The following is a 25,981-nucleotide window of genomic DNA, read 5'->3' as shown; positions in this document are numbered from 1 at the left end:
CCTGTGGGCTGAGGATGACATGGCGGCTGATCGATAGCATTGGGACTTACAAGGCCTGTTTGGATGGAGTTAGAACATACTGATATTACCTTACAAAAAAAACTCAATCACCCACAAAAGGCGTCTGAAAGCACACATCTTTCAGTGGTATGCAGCTAGGGAGTCAACAAAAAGATAGTGCCACTAAATATTAGCTCTCTAATGCAGTAAAGAAATTATTTATTATAGTTATAGGTGTGATATGTTCCTGACTTTTTTTGTAAATATGTACTTGATTACTTTCACCCAGATCACATATATTATATAGGAGGAGTTGTTAGAGAGAAGAAATTTTAATCTGTGGCGAAGCATATTGTTGCTGTCAAAATTTCTTTGGTTTGATTAACAAAATACCACTATTTTTTCAACTATAAAATCTTGTTGAAAACAAATCAATCAATGAATGAGTACAGTGCAGGGCATCTGCTTGTTCCGCAGTATCATAAATATTACAACGTCAAGTTTAACACATATATTTCAGAACGACAACACGTAAGTCACAGAGTAAGTTGACAAGCAAGACATGCGTACACGTTAGCATTCGAATGAGCACTGAGTCCCAGTCTGGCGGCCGCTGCTCGGCTGGCTGCTTAGGTGGCGCAGCTGCTGCATGGCTGGCAGACAGCATCGCACGTAGGGGACGCGCGTAATTGCGCGGCGGCGCTTTGAATGATCGGCGAGTCACAATACTTTTCCCCCTTTGAAATTGTTGCACTGGTCTTGATGGAGGTGTCCTGGAGATGGCTAACGTCCATAGGCATTGTTTGACTCGCCGTAAAGTCTCGAGGAGGAGGCTTCCCGTACGGACGGAAGTGTCCCCGATGATAACGGGTCGAGATGATAGGAGACGTAGGGGTCGAATCTGCTGGGGCCCCATGCACCAATCTGCCCGTTGCGGCAAGTCCAGTTGATATGACAGGAGACATGGGCAATGTGTCTGCATCCATTGGAGGAGGAGGCGAGTAGATTTGCTCTGACAGAGGATGGTCATCCGGTTCCTGCATGGGCACGTCTCCTGGTGGCGTCCGTTCTTGTGCTGGCATCGCGATGACGGTGAGAGGGCTGCGTTGTGAGTATTGAGAGATGCCAAGATCCCGAATGTCAGGTAGAGCCAAATGTGGTGTGGCGGCATTCGGAACAGGCGTTGCTGGTACACGAGGCCGAAGCTGGTCCGAATGACGCACTGCAACACCCGTGTCCATCTAGATTTCATACACGCGTCTGCCACGGTGTCTTAAGATGCGGCCGGGCTCCATTTTGGCTGCCTGCCATATCCCCGTACCCAGACGAGGTCGTCGGCGGTGAACTGGCCAAGTGAAGGCACCCGCGGCCGTGAGGTGGAAGGCCGCAGAAGATGGAGTAGCGTGCGGTGCTGTCGGCCATGTAAGAGCTCAGCCGGGCTGTGGTCTCCCATGGGGGTGAAACGGTAAGACGCCAGAAACTGGAGAAGCGCATCATCAGCAGCAGAAGAAGTCAGAAGTTTCCGCATCTGAGCCTTAAATGTGCGGACCAGTCGTTCAGCCTCACCGTTGGATTGTGGATGGAACAGCGGGGCCGTGACATGCATAATGCCGTGACAAGCACAAAAATCCGCAAATTCGGAAGAGGCAAATTGCGGACCATTATCAGTAACAAGAGTAGAGGGGAGGCCTTCTAAAGAAAAAATGCGGGCGAGAGCATTGGTGGTTGCCGCGGTGGTAGGCGACGTGCAACGGACAATGAAAGGAAAGTTAGAGTAGGCGTCAATTACGAGGAGCTAATAAGTACCTAAAAAGGGACCCGCAAAGTCAGCACGAATGCGCTCCCAGGGCTTCTCAGGTGACAAAGATGACTTCGGGGCAGCGGCCTGTGACGCACAAGGGCCGCAGGCAGCGACCATGTGTGCTATTTCAGAGTCGATACCAGGCCAGTACACATGACGGCGCGCCAGAGATTTTGTGCGAGACACACCCCAGTGCCCTTGGTGAAGGAGGCGCAAGACCGAAGCATGCAAAGACGCAGGTACCATGACACGCGGCGAAGCATTGTCAGTGGAGAGGAGGATAACACCATCCCTAGCCGTGAGGCGGTAGCGCAATGCGTAGTAGTTCCGCAACGGATCAGAAGTCTTAGCGGACGGGCGATCTGGCCAACCCTTCTGAATACAGCGTAAAACCCGGGAGAGGGTAGGGTCAGAACCCGTAGCAGCCGCCAGCCTGTCCCCAGTGATGGGGAACCCGTCCACAACCTGCTGCTCGGCAACATCCAGGTGGAAACACAGAAGTTCGTCCCTATCGAATGCCTGATCAGGAGCCATGGGAAGGCGAGACAGAGCATCAGCATTTGCATGTTGAGCCGTTGGCCGGAAATGAATCTCATAATTGAAACGAGACAAGTAAAGAGCCCAACGCTGGAGGCAGTGTGCAGCCTTGTCGGGAAGTGACGTTGATGGATGAAACAAGGAAACAAGTGGTTTGTGATCCGTAACAAGATGAAAGAGCCATAGAGAAAAACGCCAAACTTATGAAGAGCATAAATAATGGCCAAAGCTTCTTTTTCAATTTGAGAATACTTTTGTTGGGCATCCGTGAGCGTTTTGGAGGCATAAGCAATGGGTTGTTCCGACCCATCAGAAAAACGGTGCGCAAGGACTGCACCGACCCCGTATTGAGAGGCGTCTGTGGCCAGAACAAGATGTTGGCCAGGTCGATAAGTAGCCAGGCACGGGGCGTGTTTAAGCATAGTCTTCAATTTCTGGAAAGCCGCTTCGCATGTCGCGAACCAGTGAAAAGGCACGTTTTTATGCAACAGGCGATGCAACGGCTGAGCCACCGAAGCCGCAGACGGTAAAAACTTGTGATAGTATGCTATTTTCCCCAAGAAGGCCTGCAGTTCCTTAACAGATGTAGGGCGAGGAAGGGCATCGATCGCAGCGACAGGTTGCTGAAGCAGACGAATACCATCCCGAGAGAGTTGAAACCCCAAGTACATGATAGATGCCTGAAAAAATTGTGATTTCTGAAGATTACACTTAAGACCGGCAGTCTGTAAGACATGAAAAAGTGTGGGGAGATTTTGAAGATGGTCTTCAGTGGTGGAGCCAGTGACAATTATCTCGTCCATGTAATTGATACACCCAGGGACAGGGAGCAATAATTGTTCCAAGAATCGCTGAAAGAGAGCAGGGGCGCTAGCAACCCCGAATGGCAAGCGTTGGTATTGATAGAGGCCGAAAGGCATGTTAAGGACCAGAAACTGTCGGGAAGCAGCGTCGAGACGAAGTTGATGATAAGCTTCTGACAGGTCAATTTTAGAAAAATACTGGCTTCCAGCAAGTTTAGTGAACAGTTCTTCAGGATGGGGAATAGGGTAAGTGTCAATGAGGCATTGAGCATTTACAGTGGCTTTGAAATCGCCACAGAGACGAATATCACCATTTGGCTTAGCAATGACAACGACAGGAGAGGACCACTCACTGGAAGTGACAGGAAGCAAGACTCCTGAAGTAGTGAGACGATCCAACTCCCGTTTTACTGATCACGAAGGGCCACAGAAATGGGTCGAGCCCGAAAAAACTTAGGCCGAGCAGTGGGTTTGAGCTTGATATGAGCTTCAAAGTCATTTGCACGGCCTAACCCAGGAGAAAAAAGGGACGAAAATGTCGTCAACAAGGAATCCAGTTGCGCATAAGGAATAGCATCAGAGACAATATTGACAGAGTCATCTATGGAGAACCCAAAAACGCGAAAGGTATCGAAACCAAAAAGATTTTCTGCGTTGCTCTTGTCGACCACAAATATGGGAACAGTGCGAATGACGGATTTGTAAGATACCTCAGCATTAAACTGTCCCAAGAGAGAAATCTTCCGTTTATTGTACGTCCGTAATTGCCGAGTGACAGGTGACAGGAGTGGAGAACCCAACTGAAGATACGTCTGAGAATTAATTATAGTGGCAGCAGAACCAGTATCCACTTGCATGCGAACATCTCGACCAAGGATTTGGACAGTGAGGAATAACTTCCCTGAAAGGGAAGAAGTGCAGTTGACAGACAACACCGAATCAGAATCAGCGTCATGTTCATGAACATCATGTATGCGGTCAGATTTGCAAACGGAAGACACATGACCTTTCTTTTTGCAATTGTGACACACAGACCAACGTTGGGGACAATCCTCGCGTGAATGTTTCGTAAAACACCGCGGACATGAAGGAAGTTGCCGGGGGTTTTGCTGCAGTTTCTTAGCGGGTTGTTTATGGCTAGGCCGAGGTTGCGCGTGGGAGCGCACTGCGGCCACGTCGGCCGGCGAGGACGCGCCGCACGCGTCGTCAACAGCGCACAGAGGTTGTATTTCCCCGACATCACCCCACGCCTCTATTTGTGCCCCAGCGGTGTGAGAAATTTCAAAAGACTGCACAATGGAGAGAACTTCATCTAGAGTCGGATTCGCCAACTGAAGGGCACGTTGCCAAACTTCTTTGTCGGGCGCCGACCGGATAATAGCATCCCATACCATGGAATCGGCATAGGATTCTTTGTGAACGTCAGTAACAAATTGACACTTTTGACTGAGGCCGTGAAGTTCAGCAGCCCAAGCGCGATATGATTGATGTGGCTGTTTTTGACAATGATAAAAGGCAATACGAGAGGCTACCACATGCGTTTGCTTTTGAAAATAGACAGAAAGAAGTGAGCACATTTCAGCAAAGGGGAAAGACGCAGGATCCTTCAAAGGAGCCAATTGCGACAACAACCGATACATTTGAGGTGAAATCCAGGAAAGGAACAGAGACTTACATGGTTGTTCGTCCGTGACATGAAATGCTAAGAAGTGCTATCGAAGACGTTTTTCATAATCAGACCAGTCTTCTGCCATCTCGTCGTAAGGAGGAAAAGGAGGTATAGCCAACGACGAGAAACGCCCCGCATTTGACGCCGCGACGAAATCGCGAATCGCCGCTGTTAGAAGCGTTTGCTGTTCAAGGAGATTTTGCAATAGTTGCTCGACAGTAGCCATGGAACCCTGTGGGTCAACGGTGAAAAGGAAAAATCCACTACCTCGTCGCCAATTGTTATAACGTCTAGTTTAACACATATATTTCAGAACGACACAACACATATAAGTCATAGAGTAAGTTGACAAGCAAGACATGCGTACACGTTAGCATTCGAATGAGCACTGAGTCCCAGTCTGGCGGCCGCTGCTCGGCTGGCCGCTTAGGTGGAGCAGCTGCTGCATGGCTGGCAGACAGTGCCGCACGTAGAGGACGCACGTAATTGCGCGGCGGCGCTTTGAATGATCGGCGAGTCACAACAATAAACAGATTGGTCAAAACATTCAGGTGATTGGTCATGATACATCCTGTTAAGGAAGTTGTGTCCAAGACAGCTTGGAGTACAGTTGCTCAGTATTACACATATGTTCCCTTATCACACTGTCATAATTAGGGGAGACGTCAATCATCTTCCTCTCAGTTGAATAATTGTTGTTTTTTAAGTGGTGAAAATAACAAGCCACCCTGTGAAACAATACTAAATGCTGCCTCTGAAAGTTATTTGGAACATGTAGTTCAGAAGCCTAGTCATGATGGAAATATATTAGACTGCTAAAATCTAGGCTCAATGACTCACACAGCAGAACACCAGTTTTTATACGGTTTGAAGGTACATTACTTCACCAGCAAAAGTATCCTAGTACAAGAATCTTCATTGAATGAAAAACATTGACAAATGTCATCCATGCAAAGTTATCACAACAGTATCATCATTATATAATTGTAAAGAGGTTAAACACATCCATATAAAGGTATATGCTCCATTTGCATAGGACAGGGGCATGTATCCCATTCACAACACTGCAACATAGTGGATCAAAGAATTAGTTATTGACACAGTATTAATGTAGCATGCTACATGGATTTGTTTATTTGAACCATCATTTAGTCTTGAACATGACAAACAATATATTTGTACCTGGAGAATGGATGAAATTTTAAAAACTCCATTCACTGGTACATGAAAAATTGATAATATTTTGCTAATGGAATGGTGACTTTAACAAGAATATTCACAACCAAAGATAGCAAATGTGCAAGCTTTATTGACAATTGAATTGGTTCTTTGATAACACAAAGATGTAAGAACAAAATTCTCTGTCATTATATTCTGTTGCTTGATCTACAATAATTCCCTTTCCACAGATACACAATTATATTAAAATTAATGAATGTTTATGTCAAACCTGATGAAGGTCAAATCATTTGCTTAATGATTTTTCTTATAAGTTAAGTGTAATAGCAGTTAACAATTTTTAGAGCACGTTTATATACTGGGACATACATAATGTTCATGTATGACATGCAGTTTATATCTCATCACATTTAACAGTCACTTAATGCTTACAGCAAAAGCTGTGTAACTGCATTGGTCTGCAGAAGGCTTTGTTGCAAGTTGTAGTTGAAACTAATGTGCATGAACAGTACAAGTGATGATAATTTTGTACCAGATGAAAACACAATCCCTAGTACGATGGTGGGTTCTTTGGTTTACTCTGGGAGAAGACTGAGTGGATACTATAACACATAAAATATTAGTTATTTATTACAACGTAGATAAGTATATTTACACAACTTTTTACAGTCAATTTCCACAGGAATGTCATGAGTATTTACAACAGTCTCTGAACACTGAAATGTCACTAGATACAGACAAAATACAGGTGTCTCCACCAGAGTACATTTAACAATAATTGTTACTTTTAGTTCTACCTATGACATTCATTACATTGCTGGCCTACTAGAAGATGATGCTGTCGTCTTAGTCAATGATTGAAAACTGTGCAGAGTAGTCCTGTGCTTGGCTGTAAGTAGATAAGAGGATATGGCAGTGTAGCAAAAAATGTATGGTTATGGCTACACTGGTGTGTCTCATTACTTGATGCAGCTTACAGTGACTATCGTTTCTTGTGGTTGTGTTGCGAGGTACCAACCTTGCTTTGGAACCTCCCTCTTCACATGATAGCACAGATAAAGTATCTATCTCATCAATAAAGAGAAATAATGCCTATAATTATGTTAAAAACATGTAAGACCACACTGATAGTAGATGAGAAAATTTCAAAGTGCGCATGATATTGTAGTACTTTAGTTGCAAAAGTTGGAAACAGGGTGGTGCATAAGCATGTAAGACTCATAACTTATTTTAAATTGTGATACTTACATGCTTTAATGTTGTCCTAATGAAAAGTTTTTACCTGATCACATTGAGAAGAGAATGGAAATGCTTTTCTGTATTAATTTTGCTCCTGAGGAGCCATAAATTAAGCTTCCTCTGCCCTTTATTCCATTCATTTAATTCCACAAAACCTTTCTTATTTTACAGAATGATCATAATCCAGATGTGACCTCAAAGAGTGGATTCACTCCTCTCCACATTGCAGCTCACTATGGAAATGAAAATATAGCAAATCTTCTTCTCAGTAGAGGTGCTGATGTTAATTACTCTGCTAAGGTTAGTATTTAATGAAAGTATTAGTTTGAAATTGTGTATGACATGCTACACATTTCATTTCTATGAGTAAATACCTTTCTGCACAAGTAATTATTATTATTTCCTATGGTCTTACAGACACATGCTACAGCTGATAAAAACAGTGCAACTTCTTAGATGCTAAGTAATTTAAATTCTCATTGGTGGCTTGCCACACTGTTGTGGTTGTGAATTGTTATATCTGAGGCAGAGATGTATTAAATCCCCAGTAATAAAAAGCTGCTTCTGGCCTGTTAGGAGTATCAGATATTTACTGCTAGACATTATTTGACTGTAAGTGTGTCTGGAAGCTACAAAGCGCAGATGTTTAAAGTCTGCAGCATCTGACTTCCAGTTCAGGTTCTTCTAAATATAAACATCAAAGAATTTAGAGTACTCTGTTTTAGTTATTGATTTTCCGACATGTATTATTTCTGATACTTTTGTCTGGCCTGATTCAGAATTGAACTGTGTGTAATGTATCTTATCTACGTTCAGTGGCAATCCATTTGCAGAGAACCTCTTGGATACAAAAAGAACAAGAGTTGATCCAATAGCAATACCTGCAGTATATTTCTACTGATTATTCACTATTCTCAAGATGCTGCTTTATTGTGCAAACTATGTGGGTTTCTGAATGTGACATGTGCGTTCATATAGTTAGGAAGAAACCAGTCACCAACAAGATCTCGGATACCATACCACCACAAGTGAGCATTTCACTTCTTTAGAAGAACTCTATAAACAACACAATCAGATGCACTTTACAAGTTACAGAAAATACCAGTTAGCAGCATTTTCTCACATAAATTCTGTATAATCAAATTAATGAATTGAAACATCGCACGGTCTGTGGAGAAACCTATCTAAAATCCTAACTGGGACTAGGTATCTCACTTTGGTATAGATGTGCTACTGTTCTTGCATACATATACTTTTCTAGTAGCTTTGAGAAGGAGGTAAGCAGAAAGACTGGTTGGTAATCATAATATCTGTCTTACTACTTTTATTGAGAAGGCACCTGCATTATTAGTTGGGAATTTGTAGGACACCCCTTGACAGGTCAGGGGTGCAGTACACAAAGGAAGCAGGTACTTGGGTAGCAGAGTACTCATGGAATGCACATGAGGGCCTTTCAGGCTAGGAGGTAGTTTGAGGTACACTTATGAACACTCACCAGTTGATATGCAGCAAGGGAAGTCAGACCATGTTGAGAGTAAAGAAACTTTGACGGTTAAAATTTTATCAGTAAATTGTCAAAGTATTCATAACAAAGTTCCTGAATTTACTGCCCTTCAGGAAAGTTCTTGCAAGCAAATTATTCTCGGGACCAAGAGCTGGCTGCAACCCAATGTGGAAAGCTCCGAGACATTTAGTGAGTCATGGTCGAATGTCAGAATGTATATAAAAAAGACAGATAAGAGACCATAGGAGGGGGAGTGTTCATTGCTGCTGACAAAAATATTGTGTCTATTGAGGTTGAAGCTTTGTAACAGTTGAGTGATCTGGTCAAGTACAACAGGTCTAACAGAAACCAGGTTAACTGTTGGATGTTTTTACCAATTTTGATATCACAGTTCTTGAGTCATTCAAAGAAAGTCTTTGGTCAGTAGTGCATAAATACCCAGATCATGAGATACTAGTTGGAGGCAACTAGTTATGGAATAAATCCTTTGACAACGTAGAAAATACACACACACACACACACACACACACACACACACACACACACACTCATTCACTCACTCACTCACTGTGTGCACCTGTAATGTGGGTGTGCAGGCGTTTGTGCGCATATGATAGTGTCAAAGGATTTCTTCCAAAAGCTAGCAAAGCTTTATTCTTTTTTGTGTGTGCCTGTTGATGACTCAATGCTTCTGCTGTTTGCCGAAACAGCCAAATAAAAAAACATCTTAATTGTTTACCAAAAACTGTGATGCTCGTTGCTAGCTGGAGCCACAGCCAAGTCAGTAGTTCAACATCTGAAATTTCTTCCTTCCACACATATACTTATCTATTGTCAAAAATCTGTAAGTAATTTTAATTAATCAGTCAAAGTTATCTGTCCAGATGATTATTGACAATGATGACAGTAAAATGTGAGATGATAAACTGAAGATTAAATATTAAATTCTGTCTTTCAAAATTCTTTCACTGAATATCACAACACAGTTCCTACTTCTTATCTTCAAACACATGAGAAGGAAATGGTGCATATAGAAATAAATGAGCATGAAACTGAAAGACAAATGAAGAAGGCAACAGAGCCAGGCCAGTGGACCTGATGGGGTTTTCATTAAATTTAGTTCTCCCAGAAATGTGATAATTTACAAAATCATTAGTTGAGTACTCTTTGTCAGTCTGAGGTGCTTACCAAATTATTTATGGAGAACATGCATAATACAGTCACATGATTTGTCTCAAGATTCTTTGATCAACTTAGGAGTGTTGTAGAAAGGCTCATCAAATTTCAGTGGAAGACATTGCAAGAAAGGCACTTTGTTAGGCAAGAAACATGTAACTTTATCAAACTTTTGTGTTATGACCATGAAGGCAAAAGTAGAGAAACAGACAGGGGTAATGAGAATGAGATTTTCACTCTGCAGCGGAGTGTGCGCTGATATGAAACTTCCTGGCAGATTAAAACTGTGTGCCGGACCGAGACTTGAACTTGAGACCTTTGCTTTCGTGGGCAAGTGCTCTACCAACTGAGCTACCCAAGCATGTCTCACGACCTGTCCTCAGCTTTAATTCCACCAGTACTGCTGTTTGCCGAGTTGTGTCTAAAGTACTTGCCCGCGAAAGGCAAAGGTCCCGAGTTCGAGTCTCGGTCCGGCACACAGTTTTAGTCTGCCAGGAAGTTTCAGACAGGGGTAATGACAATCTTCCCACTCACCACCTGTGAATGGCACAGAGGATGAAATGATTCAGTGTGCTGAGTCTCTGTGCAACATTCTGAACTGTGGCTTGTGAAATACAGATATGAATGTAGATTTGTGATTTATCAGACTGATAAAAAGTGTCATGTTGACAGTTATTTACTGAAAAAGGAAATTTGGTGTGTAACATGAAGCCAACATGTGGATAAGTTACTGGGAAAAGCTCATTTCAGTCTGTTATGTATTTAAAAGTTGTGTTAGTATATTGTCATTAAAAATGAAACTATGTTCAAATCAGAAAAGGAAGCTAAGTGACATATTAAAAAAAATCTGGTATATGATGTCAGGAAACAAAAAGATGCCCATAAGCAAGAGATACAAAATGCCAAAGTTTCCTCCCTGTGTCCCTGTAATAGAAGAAAGGTAGATATACTTAATGATAATACAAAAACCCACTGGGTTGATGGAGAGATGGTATGTCAGGACGATCAAGCATTTTTGTCACAATTTATTTGTTCATATCTCTGCTACCATTCTGTAAATTTGATGATTCAGGTACTCTAAAAATGTATATCTAATTTAACTAAATGCTAATAATATTCACAGCACAACATAACACCACTTCATGTAGCAGCCAAATGGGGCAAGACCAATATGGTATCCTTACTTTTGGGGAAAGGTGCTAACATTGAATCAAAAACTCGAGATGGACTGACACCACTGCACTGTGCTGCCCGTTCAGGCCATGAACAGGTAGTTGACATGATGCTAGAGCGAGGGGCACCGATAAGTTCAAAGACCAAGGTATGCTGTATATGGATACTTGACATTAAGGACAAAAATCATATATTTTTATAACGATAATACATTCTTCACATTACTAACTTTTCAGAATGGACTGGCACCTTTGCACATGGCATCACAAGGAGACCATGTTGATGCAGCAAGAATTCTCTTGTACCATCGTGCACCAGTTGATGAAGTGACTGTAGACTACCTTACTGCCCTGCATGTTGCAGCTCACTGTGGTCACGTGCGAGTAGCTAAGCTACTACTGGATCGCAAAGCTGACCCAAATGCCAGAGCACTCAATGGATTCACTCCTCTCCACATTGCTTGCAAGAAAAATCGCATAAAGGTGGTTGAGCTGCTCCTGAAACATGGTGCATCCATTGAAGCAACAACTGAGGTTTGTTACTAGAGATATTAAATTGTTTTTGTATATACCATATTTCCTCAAGTATAAGACAACCCTGAATATAAGACAACACCTTTTTTTTTTTTTTTTTTTTTTTTTTTTTTTTTAAGAAGGTTCATGAGAAAAAATTATGTTTTTACATATTCTTACTAATCAAAATTACAAACTTCTATTGACCTAAGGTAGCTGCCTAAAAAGTTGCTATTACACCTACTTTAAATTTATGCCATTTATTGGACGTCTAAATTTTGATAATACAAGGAGAAATAAAAAACAAAAAATGTTTATGTTAATTTTTATTTTCACTGCCTCTTTTGTTTAGCCTGTCTGTGGTACCACTATATTTGATCATCATCATCATCCTAACAGGACAGCTGTGAAACTTATATCTTCATTCTCACAAATATTTGGCTGTTTCTCGCAGATATGTTGCAATTTTCTTTTTTAATTTTTTTTTATTTTTTTTGACACAGCAGATTTCACATCTGTAGTGACATGAGAATGTTACAATATTTTTTGTTACAAAAACATATTGTCTGCCTGGTACTTACTCAATGATTGTGTAGATTCAGCAGCTGTTACACCCACTATCTTGTCCATCTCGCCTCATGGTAAACTTTGATAACATTTCTACACAAAACACGTAAGTACACCACTGGCTGCAGTCTAGACTTTTAGCATCTCCTGCAGAAATTTATACTGTTGTTGAGTATTTGGCCAATTGTAAAGTCAATTCGATTCCTGGTACAAACTGATTCAGGCAAATTGCAGTCAAACATGTTAGATGTCCATAAAAAGCCAAAGTATGCAGTATAGTTCCCATGGTTGGCAGCAAGACAAAATTTGTTGCCCGCTCACCACTCCTCTCCTCACATTGGTTATAGTTCTCAATTAAGCTCATGTCACCTTTCTCTCACCAAACCTTCCATAGTGCTGTGCTTGAGCAGCAGTGAAACAAGGACAGCTGTATGTTCTAGGGTGCAGGTTACATTAAACAACAGCAACTAATACATAAATAAATGATCAAAATCATGATTTATTCCAATTGTCGAACCTTCGCTCAGCCTGGAATCTAAAGCTGTCTGCTGGAACCACTCACTCCACAATGGGTCTTTCTGCTGTAATTTATTGTTGTGGTAACAGTTGCAATCAATTTAATGTAATTTGTTTCATTTGTTAGGCATTCACTTCTGGATTAATTTTCTTTCTCGTTTCATTTGAATGTCACCATCTTGTTCTAAAGTGGATTAAACGCTGGTAATTTTTTTCTTGGGTATTCTGATACAGGAAGAGCTACCAAATTTTCATTTGCAAGGCACTTTGTAAATTATTAGTTTCTCATAACCAAATAAAACACTGACTTCAATTCAGAATCATGTAATGGTTTTTGAAGTACAAGGACTTCACCTTTCATTGTTACCTTCACTTAAAAATCAGCATAAATGTATGTATATGGTATCCACTCATGTATGAGAACTCCTATAGAAAACCTATTCAAATATGACAAACATTTATGAGTTGATAGCTTTAATGCTATTCATCCACATTGTGACATGGTGGATGATGTTTTTCCCATTTTCTTATATGTGGCAAAGCTCTTCGATACAGTGTGTCTTGAAACATCGAAAATTTCTGCTCTCTTGGATATGGAAGCACCCACCATATGAGCATGATCAATTTGTCCACAGCCAATTTAATGCTACTTTCTCCTGTATTTCACAAAATTGTCAATTTTTTAAATAGAGCATTAGATTGTTGTAGTGCCTAGTTCATAGTTCCTCATGTATCCATCCATTGCACTAGTGCTGCAAGCCAAATGTCATGTGATTGATTGAACAGGATTGATACTTTATGGAGTGCTTCTGTGCGCTGGGAAATTTCAAGCCTATTTGAATGAAGGTATTATTTGTTAAGCTCTACACATCGGAATTTTTCAAAATAAATGTGTATGAAACCCTAATAGCTTCATCTGTAAATCTGAGAGGACCCCTATATTAATCTGTTAAATGGTGTAAAACCATTTACCTATTTTTTGAATGACAAATATGGGAAAAAAAGTCGTCTTATAATCGGGTAAATATGGTAATGGCATAGAAAGGATATAAAATCAATTTTGCTTTAAGTTTGCTCCTGTACCATTACCAGAAATCCTTTCCCTTTATCAAACTCCTTCTCCTCTCTTATTACAATTACCAGGAACTGATAATCAAAATTGTATTTCATTGCACAAACTGCTTAAATATTTCTCTCTCTCTCAGTAATTTTTATTGCTCTGGTGACTGTCTCATATTGAATTTATAAGAATAAACTCTAAAATTCAAATTGTTTGTGGAGTTAAACCTTATTAATGGACCAAATGTGATGATGGGGTGGGGGACTGGGGATGAAATAAGATTGAGGAAATGTAGATAGATGAAAAAAAAGCGAGAATTGAGTGGGAGAGAGGACAGGCTAAGAATGATGCTGTTATTTCATCATTTTATCCTGGTACTCATTTCCTGGGCTTGTTCATAATATAAATTGTTCATGCTATAAACAGCATGTTATCATGTAGCATGATTCCTCATCCCTGTCCTCAACAAACATTATATTTTGTAGCTTGTGTACCTGTTTGTCTCTGTATGTTAGATATCATGTTGGTACAGTGTGAGCTACATTGTATCAATATCCCCTCCTCTTTCTCCAATCCCTTTCTGTGTGTACATTCCCAATGATATTTGGGAATTCATGATAGTAAAAATAGTAACAGTGGTTGTAAGCAACTGTATGTGTGATGTAGGCTGAAGGAGAGGTTGTAAAGATGACTTTGAGGTGTCAAAGGCATGAAAAAATCCTAAGCTGTTTCCTTAAAGCTCAATTGCCATATTACTCGTGAAGACTATTTTCTGACCAAGAAAAAACAGAATTGTTAAATTTGTTTTATTCATCTCATAACATACAATTTTCAAATAATTTGTTTTATTACACAGGGAGCATGTCAAGATTTAAAACGAACATTTCTTTAAATTAGAGGAATACAGAAGTTTTATGCTGTTTTCCACACATTACTGTGATACAGTGACACAGTAATGTGTCCCCTGCTGCATTCTCAGTCTGCAGCAAAATATACAGTTTTGTTATTCAAACTGTCTACATCATGCATGAATTATTTGATAAAACTATAGCACTTTTAAACTAGAAAAGTAAAGATCAATCTTGTCAGTGAATCAACCTCAATGTTCCATATATTCTACCTTTTAGATTATCATAATTTTTCAATCCCATACATTCTGGTATCTGGGCATACAGTTTGAACATTGAATGAAAGGTTAAAATTTCCTCTGTGACAAATGCTATAATTAAGCTGGAAGTAGAAAGTTTCAGACTTACAGCAATTTTTGTGCAAGAAAAAGAGCTCTTAAATGCACAGGGAAGAAATGGTTAATATTTTCAAATGTTTTAACAGTGAATGAAGGAACACCCTTCATTTGGCAACACACATGTTCTTAATAATTGTCTTCTGTTTATAGCTTTGCAAGGTTTGTTGAATTCTTTGGAAAATGGACTCGTAACGTATAACTGACTCAAAGTAACTGTGATGCACTGTAATACTGATGTCCATGTTCTTGGACAAAATTTGCAGTGCAAATTTATTTTTTAAATAGTCTGTGTGCACCTTCTGATGTACATTTTAGTCAATATTTAGGCCTAAAAACTTTATTTGTTTAGCTTCTGTCATTTCCTGATCATTGCAAGCTGTTTTTATGTACCCAGTTTCAATGATATAGTTTGAACTCATTAAGAAACCTAGGTAATGCTTTTAGTTCTGTCCATTTTGATGGAACCAGGATGCAAGCTTTCCCAAAGTATTTTCAACACTTTTTGGAAATTAATTTTCATTCACAATTAATATTTCATCTGCAGATGAAATGTAATGAACAGACAGTAACTCATAGCTTATTTTCATAGAATATGAAGAGATGGATATCCAATTTCAGACTATGTAGGACCACCATAAATGAAAGTTTCATGGTGAAAAAAAAACATATAAAATTATTTGAGAAGAATTTATTGAAACTGTTAAAAATTGTAGTTTTCTGTCCTTGTGTTTCAACGTTTCAGCCAATTATGAATTGAAATTCTTAATTTTATTAATTACATATGTACAGAGGACACTGATAAATAGCAAAGTAACCTAACTCCAATTGATAATTGAAAGAATGAGGTAAGAGCCACAGATGAAGATACTATTTTGTTTAAAGTATGAAAATACAGTTTGTTGTATTAATTTATGTTCTTTTTGTCATCCTTCTTTCTCCTTTATGTGCTACAAGTTTTTATAGTAATGGTGAAATAGCCTATGATGGGTTCATTTGATATTCAGAAGTTGGTAATGATCATTGAGAAAGGTTTTGAGTTATATATCTTTCCTTGTAAGCATAATATACGGTGACACAGTAATGAAAAAGCAGTTACACAAGACATGAAATATTTATCTTATGTGAACATTACATTTTTCAGTAGTGTGTGTTGCACCAGTTTGAAACTTTCATTTATGAACATATTTCAGTTAGTTGTTGATATAAAGCCTGTATAAAGAGAGATTTTTAAGATGCAGATTGTATTTTCTCTATATTGATTGACAGGAACAGTTGACAAAAAAGGTTTGACAAACCTGCTACATCCCTTGTCTTTAATGTTAAGATTAGGTAATGGGCCATTTGTGAGAACCACAATTTTACCACAGATGCTTGTGGTTGCAGACTTCCAAGGATTTGTAAGGATCACATATGTTTTTGCAAGTTCTTCATATGTACCTTTTATTGGTATGAAGGTAAAGTACAGAGACTGAAGCAGCAAAGAAAAACCCACAAGCAGTAATGGTCGGGTTTACATGATTAGTACTGGATCAGCGCATATTGTATTCAGTGAAGTTTTTTTTTTTTTCCAGTGGGTGAATCATATTTCATATTCTGCGAATACTACAGAGGGTTCTAAGGATGTGGGAGAAAGCCAAGGATATCCATCTTCTTTAAATGCAATACAATACAATGACTTAACTGTCACTACTGTGCCAGTATCAATTATATTATATGCAGGGTGTCCATAATTAAAGTTCCAGTTTCAAAACACTGTAGAAAGAGAATACCTGTTCAGAATGATGTCAGACTTCAACAGCAGATTACTGGAGTGATGGGAAAAATATTAATGAAAATTTGATCAGTAGATAGTCTGTAAGTGTCAAAATGTCAAAATATGCATACCAACAGGTGCACAGCGCATAGCTGTTCCTCAATTTGCATCCAAGATGCCCAGCATGACTGTCTCTGTGAAGGATCACATGCTGCTGATAAAGCTCTTTTACAGGAATGGTGACTGTCCTCCAGCAGCCCCGCAGAATTTCATGACAGTCAAGTGTATGAAAGTGTCTGCTGAGGGTCTGGAGAAAATGATTAAAAAATTCAAACGACAGGTTCCTTTGAAGTGTAGTGTGGCAGAGGGAGCAAAGCAGATGATCTGACATCTCTCAAAGATGTGGTCGCAACATTGCAGGACAGGGAATGACCTGAATGTTGGACATGCGTGTGAGCATAGTGCATGAAATCCTATGAAACATCCTTCCTTACTATTCATATAAAATCATCCATGTTCAGGAGTTGCTTCCTGATGACCTTCCAGCAAGACAAATGTTCACTCTGGAATTTCTTGCTCATATTGAAGTGGACAATGAATGACAATGTAACATTCTGTGAACATTATGAACATCTCCAAGGATATGTCAATATCCAGAATTGCAAAATGTGGGCAATGGAAAATTCACATACACATCAACTGGTTTGACTTAATTATTTAAAGGTGACTATGTGGTGCTGGTCAGTTGCATCATTTATCATAGGGTTGTATTTTTTTTGAGAAGATGAGCCCTTCGGTTCTGTTACCATCACTGATAAACTCTATGAGAGTCTTTTGTGCACTAGCCTCATTCCAACCCTTCAACAGTGTGGATGTGTGGGTAGGATCATTTTTATGCAAAAATGACACTCCTCTACACATTGCACAGCCAGTGAAGAGGCTGTTGCAGAGACATTTCAGAAATGCTAGAATTATCAGACATCATTTGCTTACAGCCTGGCCATCCAGGTAACCTGATCTTGATATGTGTGACTTCTGGCTGTGGAGTTATCTGAAATATGTTGTGTCCAGTGCTCCACATTTGAACATAGTTGAACTGTAGGCACTCATTGTGCAACACATTCTGAACATTACCCCTGAGACCCTCTGATCTGTTGTGAAACATGCTGTTTCTCAAGTTCAACGTGTGCCAGGAAACTGTTGACAGCATAATGAGCATGTTTTGCAACACTCTCACAACATTTGGAAACCAATGCCATCTTGCTTTTTATGCTGCTTTCAGCCTCAGTACACTTACAAACTGATTTTTCTCATCCAATGTGGTATGATCTTTCTGTAGTGGATGGGCTTACCTGACTAACTGTTGATTGCCAAATCTGTGCAGTCATGCACACTGAACAGTACAGATGGTGAATGTGCAATTCAAACCATAGCCATCATATTGTGATTCATCTGTCATTTGTAGCTGACCCATTTACATTAATACACTTACAGTGTCATATATTGACACATCCCCCCCCCCCCCCCCCATGACAGTTCTCCCTCTGTCAGTAACATACTGTTCAAATCCATTCTGAGAAGTGGTTCTCTTTCTACGGTGTTTTGAAACTTTAATTATGGACGCTATGTGCAATATGCTAATTTTAAGAGTTCCTACAATGATATTCATCAGTGGATTAGAACATATTGCCTGACAGAGTGCACTTCAGTTCTCTCTTAAACATCATTATATTTCCCACAAAATTTGCAATATTCTCTGACAGGAGACTCAATAGACATGCCCTTTTATGTCTCATTCCTATCTGTACAAATGTTAAGCCCTTGAAATCTTTGTAGAGGTTGTTGTCAGCCTTAGTATTATAACAACATGTTGCATTATGGTTTTAAGAGGGGAGTAATATTGATAATAAGAAAGGTATTAATGAATATATGTATTCTTAAACAGTTGCCAAAACACCAAGTTTAATTTTAATTTAATAAAGACATCTGTGAAGAAAGTTCTGAAAGTAACACTAGATATAATTCTTATAAAACATGCTCCTTTAAGCTGGATTCCCCAAAACTGATTCTGTAGTTGATCAGTGAATGGAATTTTGTGGAATAAACTGAGTTCTTTATTTTTAAAACACTTATAGCTGTGCTAATGGGTACTATAAATCTACCTGAACTAATGCACACAGTTAATTATAAGGTGCAGGTTAGGGAATTTATGTTATGATCTATCTACTGCCTCAAAAACTAAACACTATCTAATCAGTGTAATTCATAGTTCATTGCATAGCTTCTGGTGTTTGAATTATGTGTACTACATCTTTTAAGAATAATAACATAATAATAATAATAATAGTAATTAATAATAATAATTCATTGTTCTAGCACCATGAGCTGATGCTTTCAAATAGATCATTAACTGCCTTTTATGTAAGAGGACTGCTACTGTTTTTTTTTTATTTCTAGAAGTACCATTCTATCATCTGCATAAATAGCAAAATTGACATCTTTTAACAATGCTGTTGGAAGATAATTTGTGTGTATTAGAAGTACTGATCTATTCAAAATAGAATCCTGGTTTACATCATGTCAGCGTGTCCGTTGCTATCTGATGGACATTGAATTGACTCATACTGTTTTATAGCATACAGACAGGACAAAAATCTTGAATCTACTGTGACTACCATTCCATGATATTTTAACTTTGGTATGAGGATGTTACAAATGCCTCAGTCACAAATCTCAGATAAGTCACAATATTTTTTTTGTTTGAATGTTCCTCAGTGGCATAGGTCTTAGTTTCAGTTGGAGGAGTGGTGGCAGATGGAGGGCTGTTGTACTTCTGTATTTTGCTTAAGGCATTATAGAAAAAAAAACTGTTGTCAAAAAGATATTATGTGTAAGCCCATATCGATCTCAGTACCAATTAGCATTCCAATTGAATGTTGATACACATAATTCAAAAAGCAAAGCAACAAAAAAACTGAGGCCTTCTGTTCTTGGTTTTAACATCTTTTCAGCTTTTGCTATACAGTTTTTCATGTATTTTAAATCATCCTAGGGAAATTTCAGTATCATATCATATGCCAGCAGTGGCAATTTCCTTCTTGTCTATTTCTAATCTAAAATAGCATCCCATCTCCAACAATCCACTGTTAACATCGTTATACATGATGTTTTGATGATGAAAGTACTTGAAGCTCTTTCAGCAAACAAGATAAAAAGAAATTTGAGATATATGTTATGATAAAAAGTAAACATAATGGCAGTTAGGTGTGCAATCATAAGTATACAATTATGAACAAGCACTTATTAGCTCAAAACTATTATGTATATGTTCATTACTTTCATTTAAAATTATGTGTTAATTTCTTGGTTAGTTAGTTACTGATTGTTAAAAACTCCCTTCAAAAAATTATCATGGTGTTTTTTTTTATGTTTACAGTCAGGACTAACACCACTTCATGTAGCAAGCTTCATGGGTTGCATGAATATTGTGATCTACCTCTTGCAACATGATGCAAATCCTGATGTTCCAACAGTTCGTGGGGAGACACCCTTGCATCTGGCAGCAAGAGCCAATCAGACAGATATCATCCGTATTCTTTTAAGGAATGGAGCACAAGTCGATGCCCGGGCAAGAGTGAGTATAAATTCCTTTAGTACAAGTACATTTTACTAACTTAGTAGGTTTAGATTTTATAAAACATTCAGAAGACAAATAGTTACTGTCCTCAGTATATTAGTTACATTTCTATGGATTCTTTTGCATTGAGAAAATCTGTAAAGCTCACAGGGAAAATCAGAATGATTAACAAATTTATTTGTGATTGCTATGTATCTGAAGATATATTCTGATGAACTCAAAAGGTTTTAGTGTTTGCAGTTTTACACTGTTTGAGGTAGTTGATCATCAGCCGAGTTCAAAATGTGTTGTTGAAACTTATTCAATGTCCTCTCAACTTAAACTAATATTCAGCCAAGTGAAAATTCTACATGTTTTAGCAATACTCACATTTTTTAAGACACCTCTTTTTAGCATACAGAATATTACTTGAATTAGGCTCTTTCTTTCTCTCTCCTCCTCCTCCGCTTTCTACTTCTTCTTCTTCTTCTTCTTCTTCTTCTTCTTCTTCTTTTTCTCCTTGTTGCTCATGTAACACTTACTTCTATTTATGATTCATAGTTTACTTTTTATTTGAATTTCCTCAATCTTCCTCATACAATCTCACCTGTTTCATTCAGCTCCCTTTGTTGTAATACTGTACTCAATATAGTGTGTCCCTTTAACTTTAACTTGAGCTAAATTAGCACAGGGAATAAGAATGTCCATATTATCATCATTTTTGCATTGTGTGACTGTGTGGCTATGAGTATCACATTTTTTTTAAAAAATTTCAGTTACGTACTTGAAGTGGAGACAGTAGCTCCACCTCCACATTTTTGTAAATAAAATTGGAGCATATCTTGGTAGTCATTCACAGGTCAACTACAGTCTGATTAAAATTACTTGACAGTTGACATTTGTCACTTGCTGTTACATTGTTACCACATCGGCTCCTGGCTATCACTTGGTTACAGGTGACACACCAACATGGTGGAACACTTCACAAATGCTGTTATTGTGTAACATGAAGCAATGTCGGGAGTGGCTGCTGTGAGGCACGTCAGAAATATGAGATGCCCTGTCAACTGGTGATTCAATGTGACTGATGAATGAACTGTGACATACAATGCATTAAAAAATGAATTTAGACTCGTGTCCTAAGCTAACCACAAACTTGTGATATGAAATATATCCAAGAAAATGTCAGTCAACAGTCTGTGGCAGAACTAAAATCATGATTGCTTTGTTCAAGGCCATTAAATCTAACCTTTATAAGCAAACTCAAGACTGAAAAAATTCAATTTCATCCCACAAAAAAAAACTGTTTTTTTTTTTTACTATCATTGGTTACCTGAAACTTTCCTCGCATTGCCTACATGAACTGCCATATTACCAGCCAATTGGCAGTCCTCATTGGCACATAGTTGTTGATTATGGGGCAACACAGGCAGATTCCAAATTTTAAAAAAGGATTGGAAGAAAAGTAAAAAAATAAAAAGTTAATTCTATTGTGGAAAACGATGCTGCAAACAATAACAAATTAAGAAAATTACATTTAAACCATTAACTGAATAAAAATAATAATCAAACTCTTTTGTTTAAAAAAATCCACTGCAGTTGATGAGTTTCAAACATACAATCTTCTACACATCAAGCTAATATGCTGTGTGTGCTGTTGTTACACTTATAACTTTGGTGAAGCAGTCGCATTGAAGAATTGCAGCCTTAAAAAATTCAGCTTCATGCAATGCCATACAAAGCTTATCTAATGTAAGTCAATCTCTGTGGTTATGATAACTGGTGAATTGCATATTGTATGGAAATATCCAGGGATCTTTGGTTAGTGCTGAGTATGAAACATGTGTATTTCATTAGCTTTATTACGTGTGTGTGGGTGTTTTTTGGTGTAGTTATCATGTGTGATGAAATATGAAATAAAAGTGCCAGATCCATGATTCTGGCTACAAAAACATCCAGAAAGAATGCTGGAACAAGGAATTGGAAGTGAAATGGCCAATTTTTGAGGCAGTTTGGTAGTTTAGCAGTGGCGAATGGTTCAGGTGTGACACTGAGTGCTCTGATTGCAGGAAACCAGCTCCAATATTTGAAGTGTCAACTATCAAATAATTTTAATTGGACTGTAGAACAACATTTTTTTCTTTTTTAAAGAATTGATTTTTATTTTGCAGTGGAGTTTTTGCTGATTTGAAACTTCTTGGTAGATTAAAACTGTTTGTCAGGTTGGAACTTGAACACAAAACCTTTGCTTCTTGCAGGTAAATGCTCTACCAGCTGAGCTATCCAGGGACAATTCACAACTTCTCCTCACAGCTTTGCTTCCACCAATACCTCTCCCTACCTTGCACAGAAGTTCTGCATATCTTGCTGGACAGTCACTCTTGGAAAAAAGAGTATTGCAGAGAATTGGCTTAGCCAGAACAACATGGTGGGAGCTCCGTAAGCAGGGAATTGCAGGGATAGCTGGAATTGCAGAACCACTCATGAGTGATGCGAATGACCATAACAGGAAAATGTGGTGCTGGACTGAAGCAATAGAAAATTTATTTTGTCAGACGAGTCTTGTAATGCACTGTGTGCCACTTCTGGCCGAGTGTACATTCCAAGAGCGATTCCTGGTGAGAGGAGGGGGGGAGAGGGGGGGGGGGGGGGGGTTCGGCAGTGATTTGGGAGGCCAAATTTTGGTGTACTCTGCTATGTCATGTTACTGCCAACGATTATGTGACTATTTTGGCTGATGATGTCCATCCCATGGTACAATGTTTGTTCCCCAATTGTGATGCTGTGTTCCAAGATGACGGCCTGGTTCACACAGCTCGCATTGTCCGGGACTGATTTTGTGAACATGAGGATGAATTTTTTCATCTTCCCTGGCCACCTCAGCCACCATATCTAAATATTATTGTGCCTTTTAGGTCTACTTCTGGCAAAAGTATGTGTGATTAACATTCACCTCCATCATCAGTACCTGAACCTTGTACTGTTTGCAGGAAAAATGGTGTAAGGTTCCTTTAACGCACATACAATACCAGTTTTTTTTGATGACTGGAAGCTGTTTTGAATGCCATCAAACCTCCTACACAAAATTAGGATCGGTAGTGTGTTGAGTTTCTGGTGTTTCCATATTTTTGACAACTCCATTTCTCTCTCTCTCTCTCTCTCTCTCTCTCTCTCTCTCTCTCTCTCTCTCTGTGTGTGTGTGTGTGTGTGTGTGTGTGTGTGTGTGTGTGTGTGTGTGTGTGTGTGTGTGTTTGTTTTGAAGAGAGTGGGGTGAGAGAGAGGGGGGGAGGGGGGGGGGGAGAACAGATAGGATGGGTAGGAGAAGAAGGCAGGGATAAATCTCATACAGTTAGCTAGATAGTTATGGCTTTACATCCACATCCATACTTTGCAAATAGCTGTGAGATGGTGAATGGCTGAGGTTACTACCCCTTGTACCATGTATTATGTTCTCTACCTGACCCATTTGCATATGGAGCATGGGAACGACTGTTTAAAAATCTCTCTGTGTGTACTGTAATTAGTCTAATCTTGTTTTCACGGTCCCTATGGGTACAATATACAGGGGGCTGTGGTATGATCCTAGATTTGTCACTTAATACTGATTCTTGAAACCTCTGTAAGCAGGCTCATGTGGGATAACTGACATCTGTTCTGAAGTACTTGTCAGCTCAATTTCTTCAGGATTTCTATAATGCATTTCCATGAATCAGACCAGCCTGTGGCTATTCATGGTGACCTTCTTGTTTGTAGGTATAAAGGTACAACATCCCCTATTAGTCATATTTGTTATGTGTGCACACACTTGTACAGTATTCTAGGGCAGCTGACAAGTGTGTTTTGTAAGAAATTTCCTTTGGAGACTGACTTTACTTTCCCAGTGCCCTACCAATGAACCAGAGATTTCCACCTGCTTCTCCTACAATTGAGTTTATGTGTTCATTACATTTTATGTTCCTTCACATTGTTAAACCCATATATTTGTCTGAATTGACTGATCCCAGTTGTAACTCACTGATATTGTAGTCATAGTATACTAAATTTCTGAATATTATGAAGTGATGAATTGTACATTTCTGAATATATAAACCAAGTTACCAATCTTTGCACTTCTTTGAAATCATATCAAGATATGCTTGGATATTTGTGCACCTTTTTTCATAGAGAAGATCATTATAGAAGTATGTGAATGATTTAGTCTGAAGAATTAAGTTTTTGTTGTGCCATTTAATTTATTTATTGCTTTGAATGAAAATATTTGTTGTGCAGGAGCAACAGACACCTCTCCATATTGCATCTCGTCTTGGAAATGTGGATATTGTGATGTTATTACTGCAGCATGGAGCAGCAGTTGACTCTACTACAAAGGACATGTATACAGCTCTGCACATAGCTGGAAAGGAAGGGCAGGAAGAGGTAAAGTACCTGGTGGGCCGCCGCATCATGGATCGTATAGACACACTTTATCTCATGGAACGATTTTGGTATAAGAGGCAGGAGTACTTTATATAGCTTCCATTGTTCTCTTTTATGGTGTGTCAACATACTCACAGAAAGTGGTGAAATGTTATACTGCAGCAGTGATGCATGAGCTTTAGTTATACAGTTGACTTCTTCAACCTTCCATATTTGGAAAACAAAATGTTTGTCTTTCACACCAACAATCCCTTGATGAATGCATCTGGAAGAAATAGTCAGTATATGTAATACAAAGTGGTAACTGTAAAAAATACTCTTCCAACAAACACTGGGAGACTGAAGCCAGGATTCGAACATTTCTGCCAAAAAATATCCCCGAGTGTTCCCAACATAGTGAAGTATTTGTTTCAAACATGCACTGTAATGGTAAATATCTGTGCTTTAGTCAGTAACTACAATGATTTTTGTAGTTAGTGTTAATTTGTAACAGTGACTACTCTTGACAGTGTGTATGTTTGAGGCACCTACCACCACTTGCTGAAATATGTGCTATGTATTGTAATGTTGTCTTTATTTTGTGTAACTTCCAGTATTTACTGGGAAGCTGTTTGTTTGTTAGTTTTCATGTCCAATTGATGATTTGCACAATAAATCAGAATCATGTGGAACCAGTCATTTTATATTCACACCTCAAATTAATTTTTAAATGTATCTACATACTAATCATGTTAGTTAGCAGGTACTACCCACCACATTTTACACACTACAATAATGGAAATTCTTCTATGGAATAGAAAGAGGAGCAACTTTTTCAGTTTGTTTTCAAATTTTACTTTACTGTCGATCAGAATTTTGTATCACTGGGCAAGTGTTCAAAAATTTTAGTTGCAGCATTGTGCACACTGTTTTGTGCTAAAGGTAATCTTAATGCAGAGTAATGAAGGTCAGTTTTTCTTCTCATACTGTAATTATGAACACCATTGTTCCTTTTGAACTGCAGTGGATTATTTACTACACATTTACTGTACCAATAAATATATGTAAAGCAGTTGTCAAAGTGTCCAAGTTCTTAAACAGGTGTCTACACGATGATCATCATTGAACACCACATATCATTCTTACAGCATGTTTCTGAGCAATGAAGACTTTCTGTCTTAAACATGAATTACCCCAGAACATTATTCTTTCATGACATTATTGAATGAAAACAT

General features: G+C 38.8%; 1 protein-coding gene across 5 annotated transcripts in view; it reads left to right on the top strand.

The window, feature by feature from the left end:
* The window catches only part of LOC126183202 (ankyrin-3-like), an 892,753-nt gene that overhangs the window by 317,321 nt on the left and 549,451 nt on the right, over positions 1–25,981 (top strand). For all 5 annotated transcript variants that reach the window (XM_049924971.1, XM_049924970.1, XM_049924973.1 and 2 more), the window contains 5 exons: positions 7,400–7,528; positions 11,032–11,229; positions 11,318–11,614; positions 20,172–20,369; positions 24,621–24,767. In XM_049924971.1, coding sequence (XP_049780928.1) covers positions 7,400–7,528; positions 11,032–11,229; positions 11,318–11,614; positions 20,172–20,369; positions 24,621–24,767 — 969 coding nt within the window. The remainder of the gene's footprint in view (positions 1–7,399; positions 7,529–11,031; positions 11,230–11,317; positions 11,615–20,171; positions 20,370–24,620; positions 24,768–25,981) is intronic.

Source organism: Schistocerca cancellata, chromosome 4 (genome assembly GCF_023864275.1).
Source record: "Schistocerca cancellata isolate TAMUIC-IGC-003103 chromosome 4, iqSchCanc2.1, whole genome shotgun sequence".
Lineage (NCBI taxonomy): Eukaryota > Metazoa > Arthropoda > Insecta > Orthoptera > Acrididae > Schistocerca > Schistocerca cancellata.
This window is presented reverse-complemented; position numbering and strand designations above follow the sequence as displayed.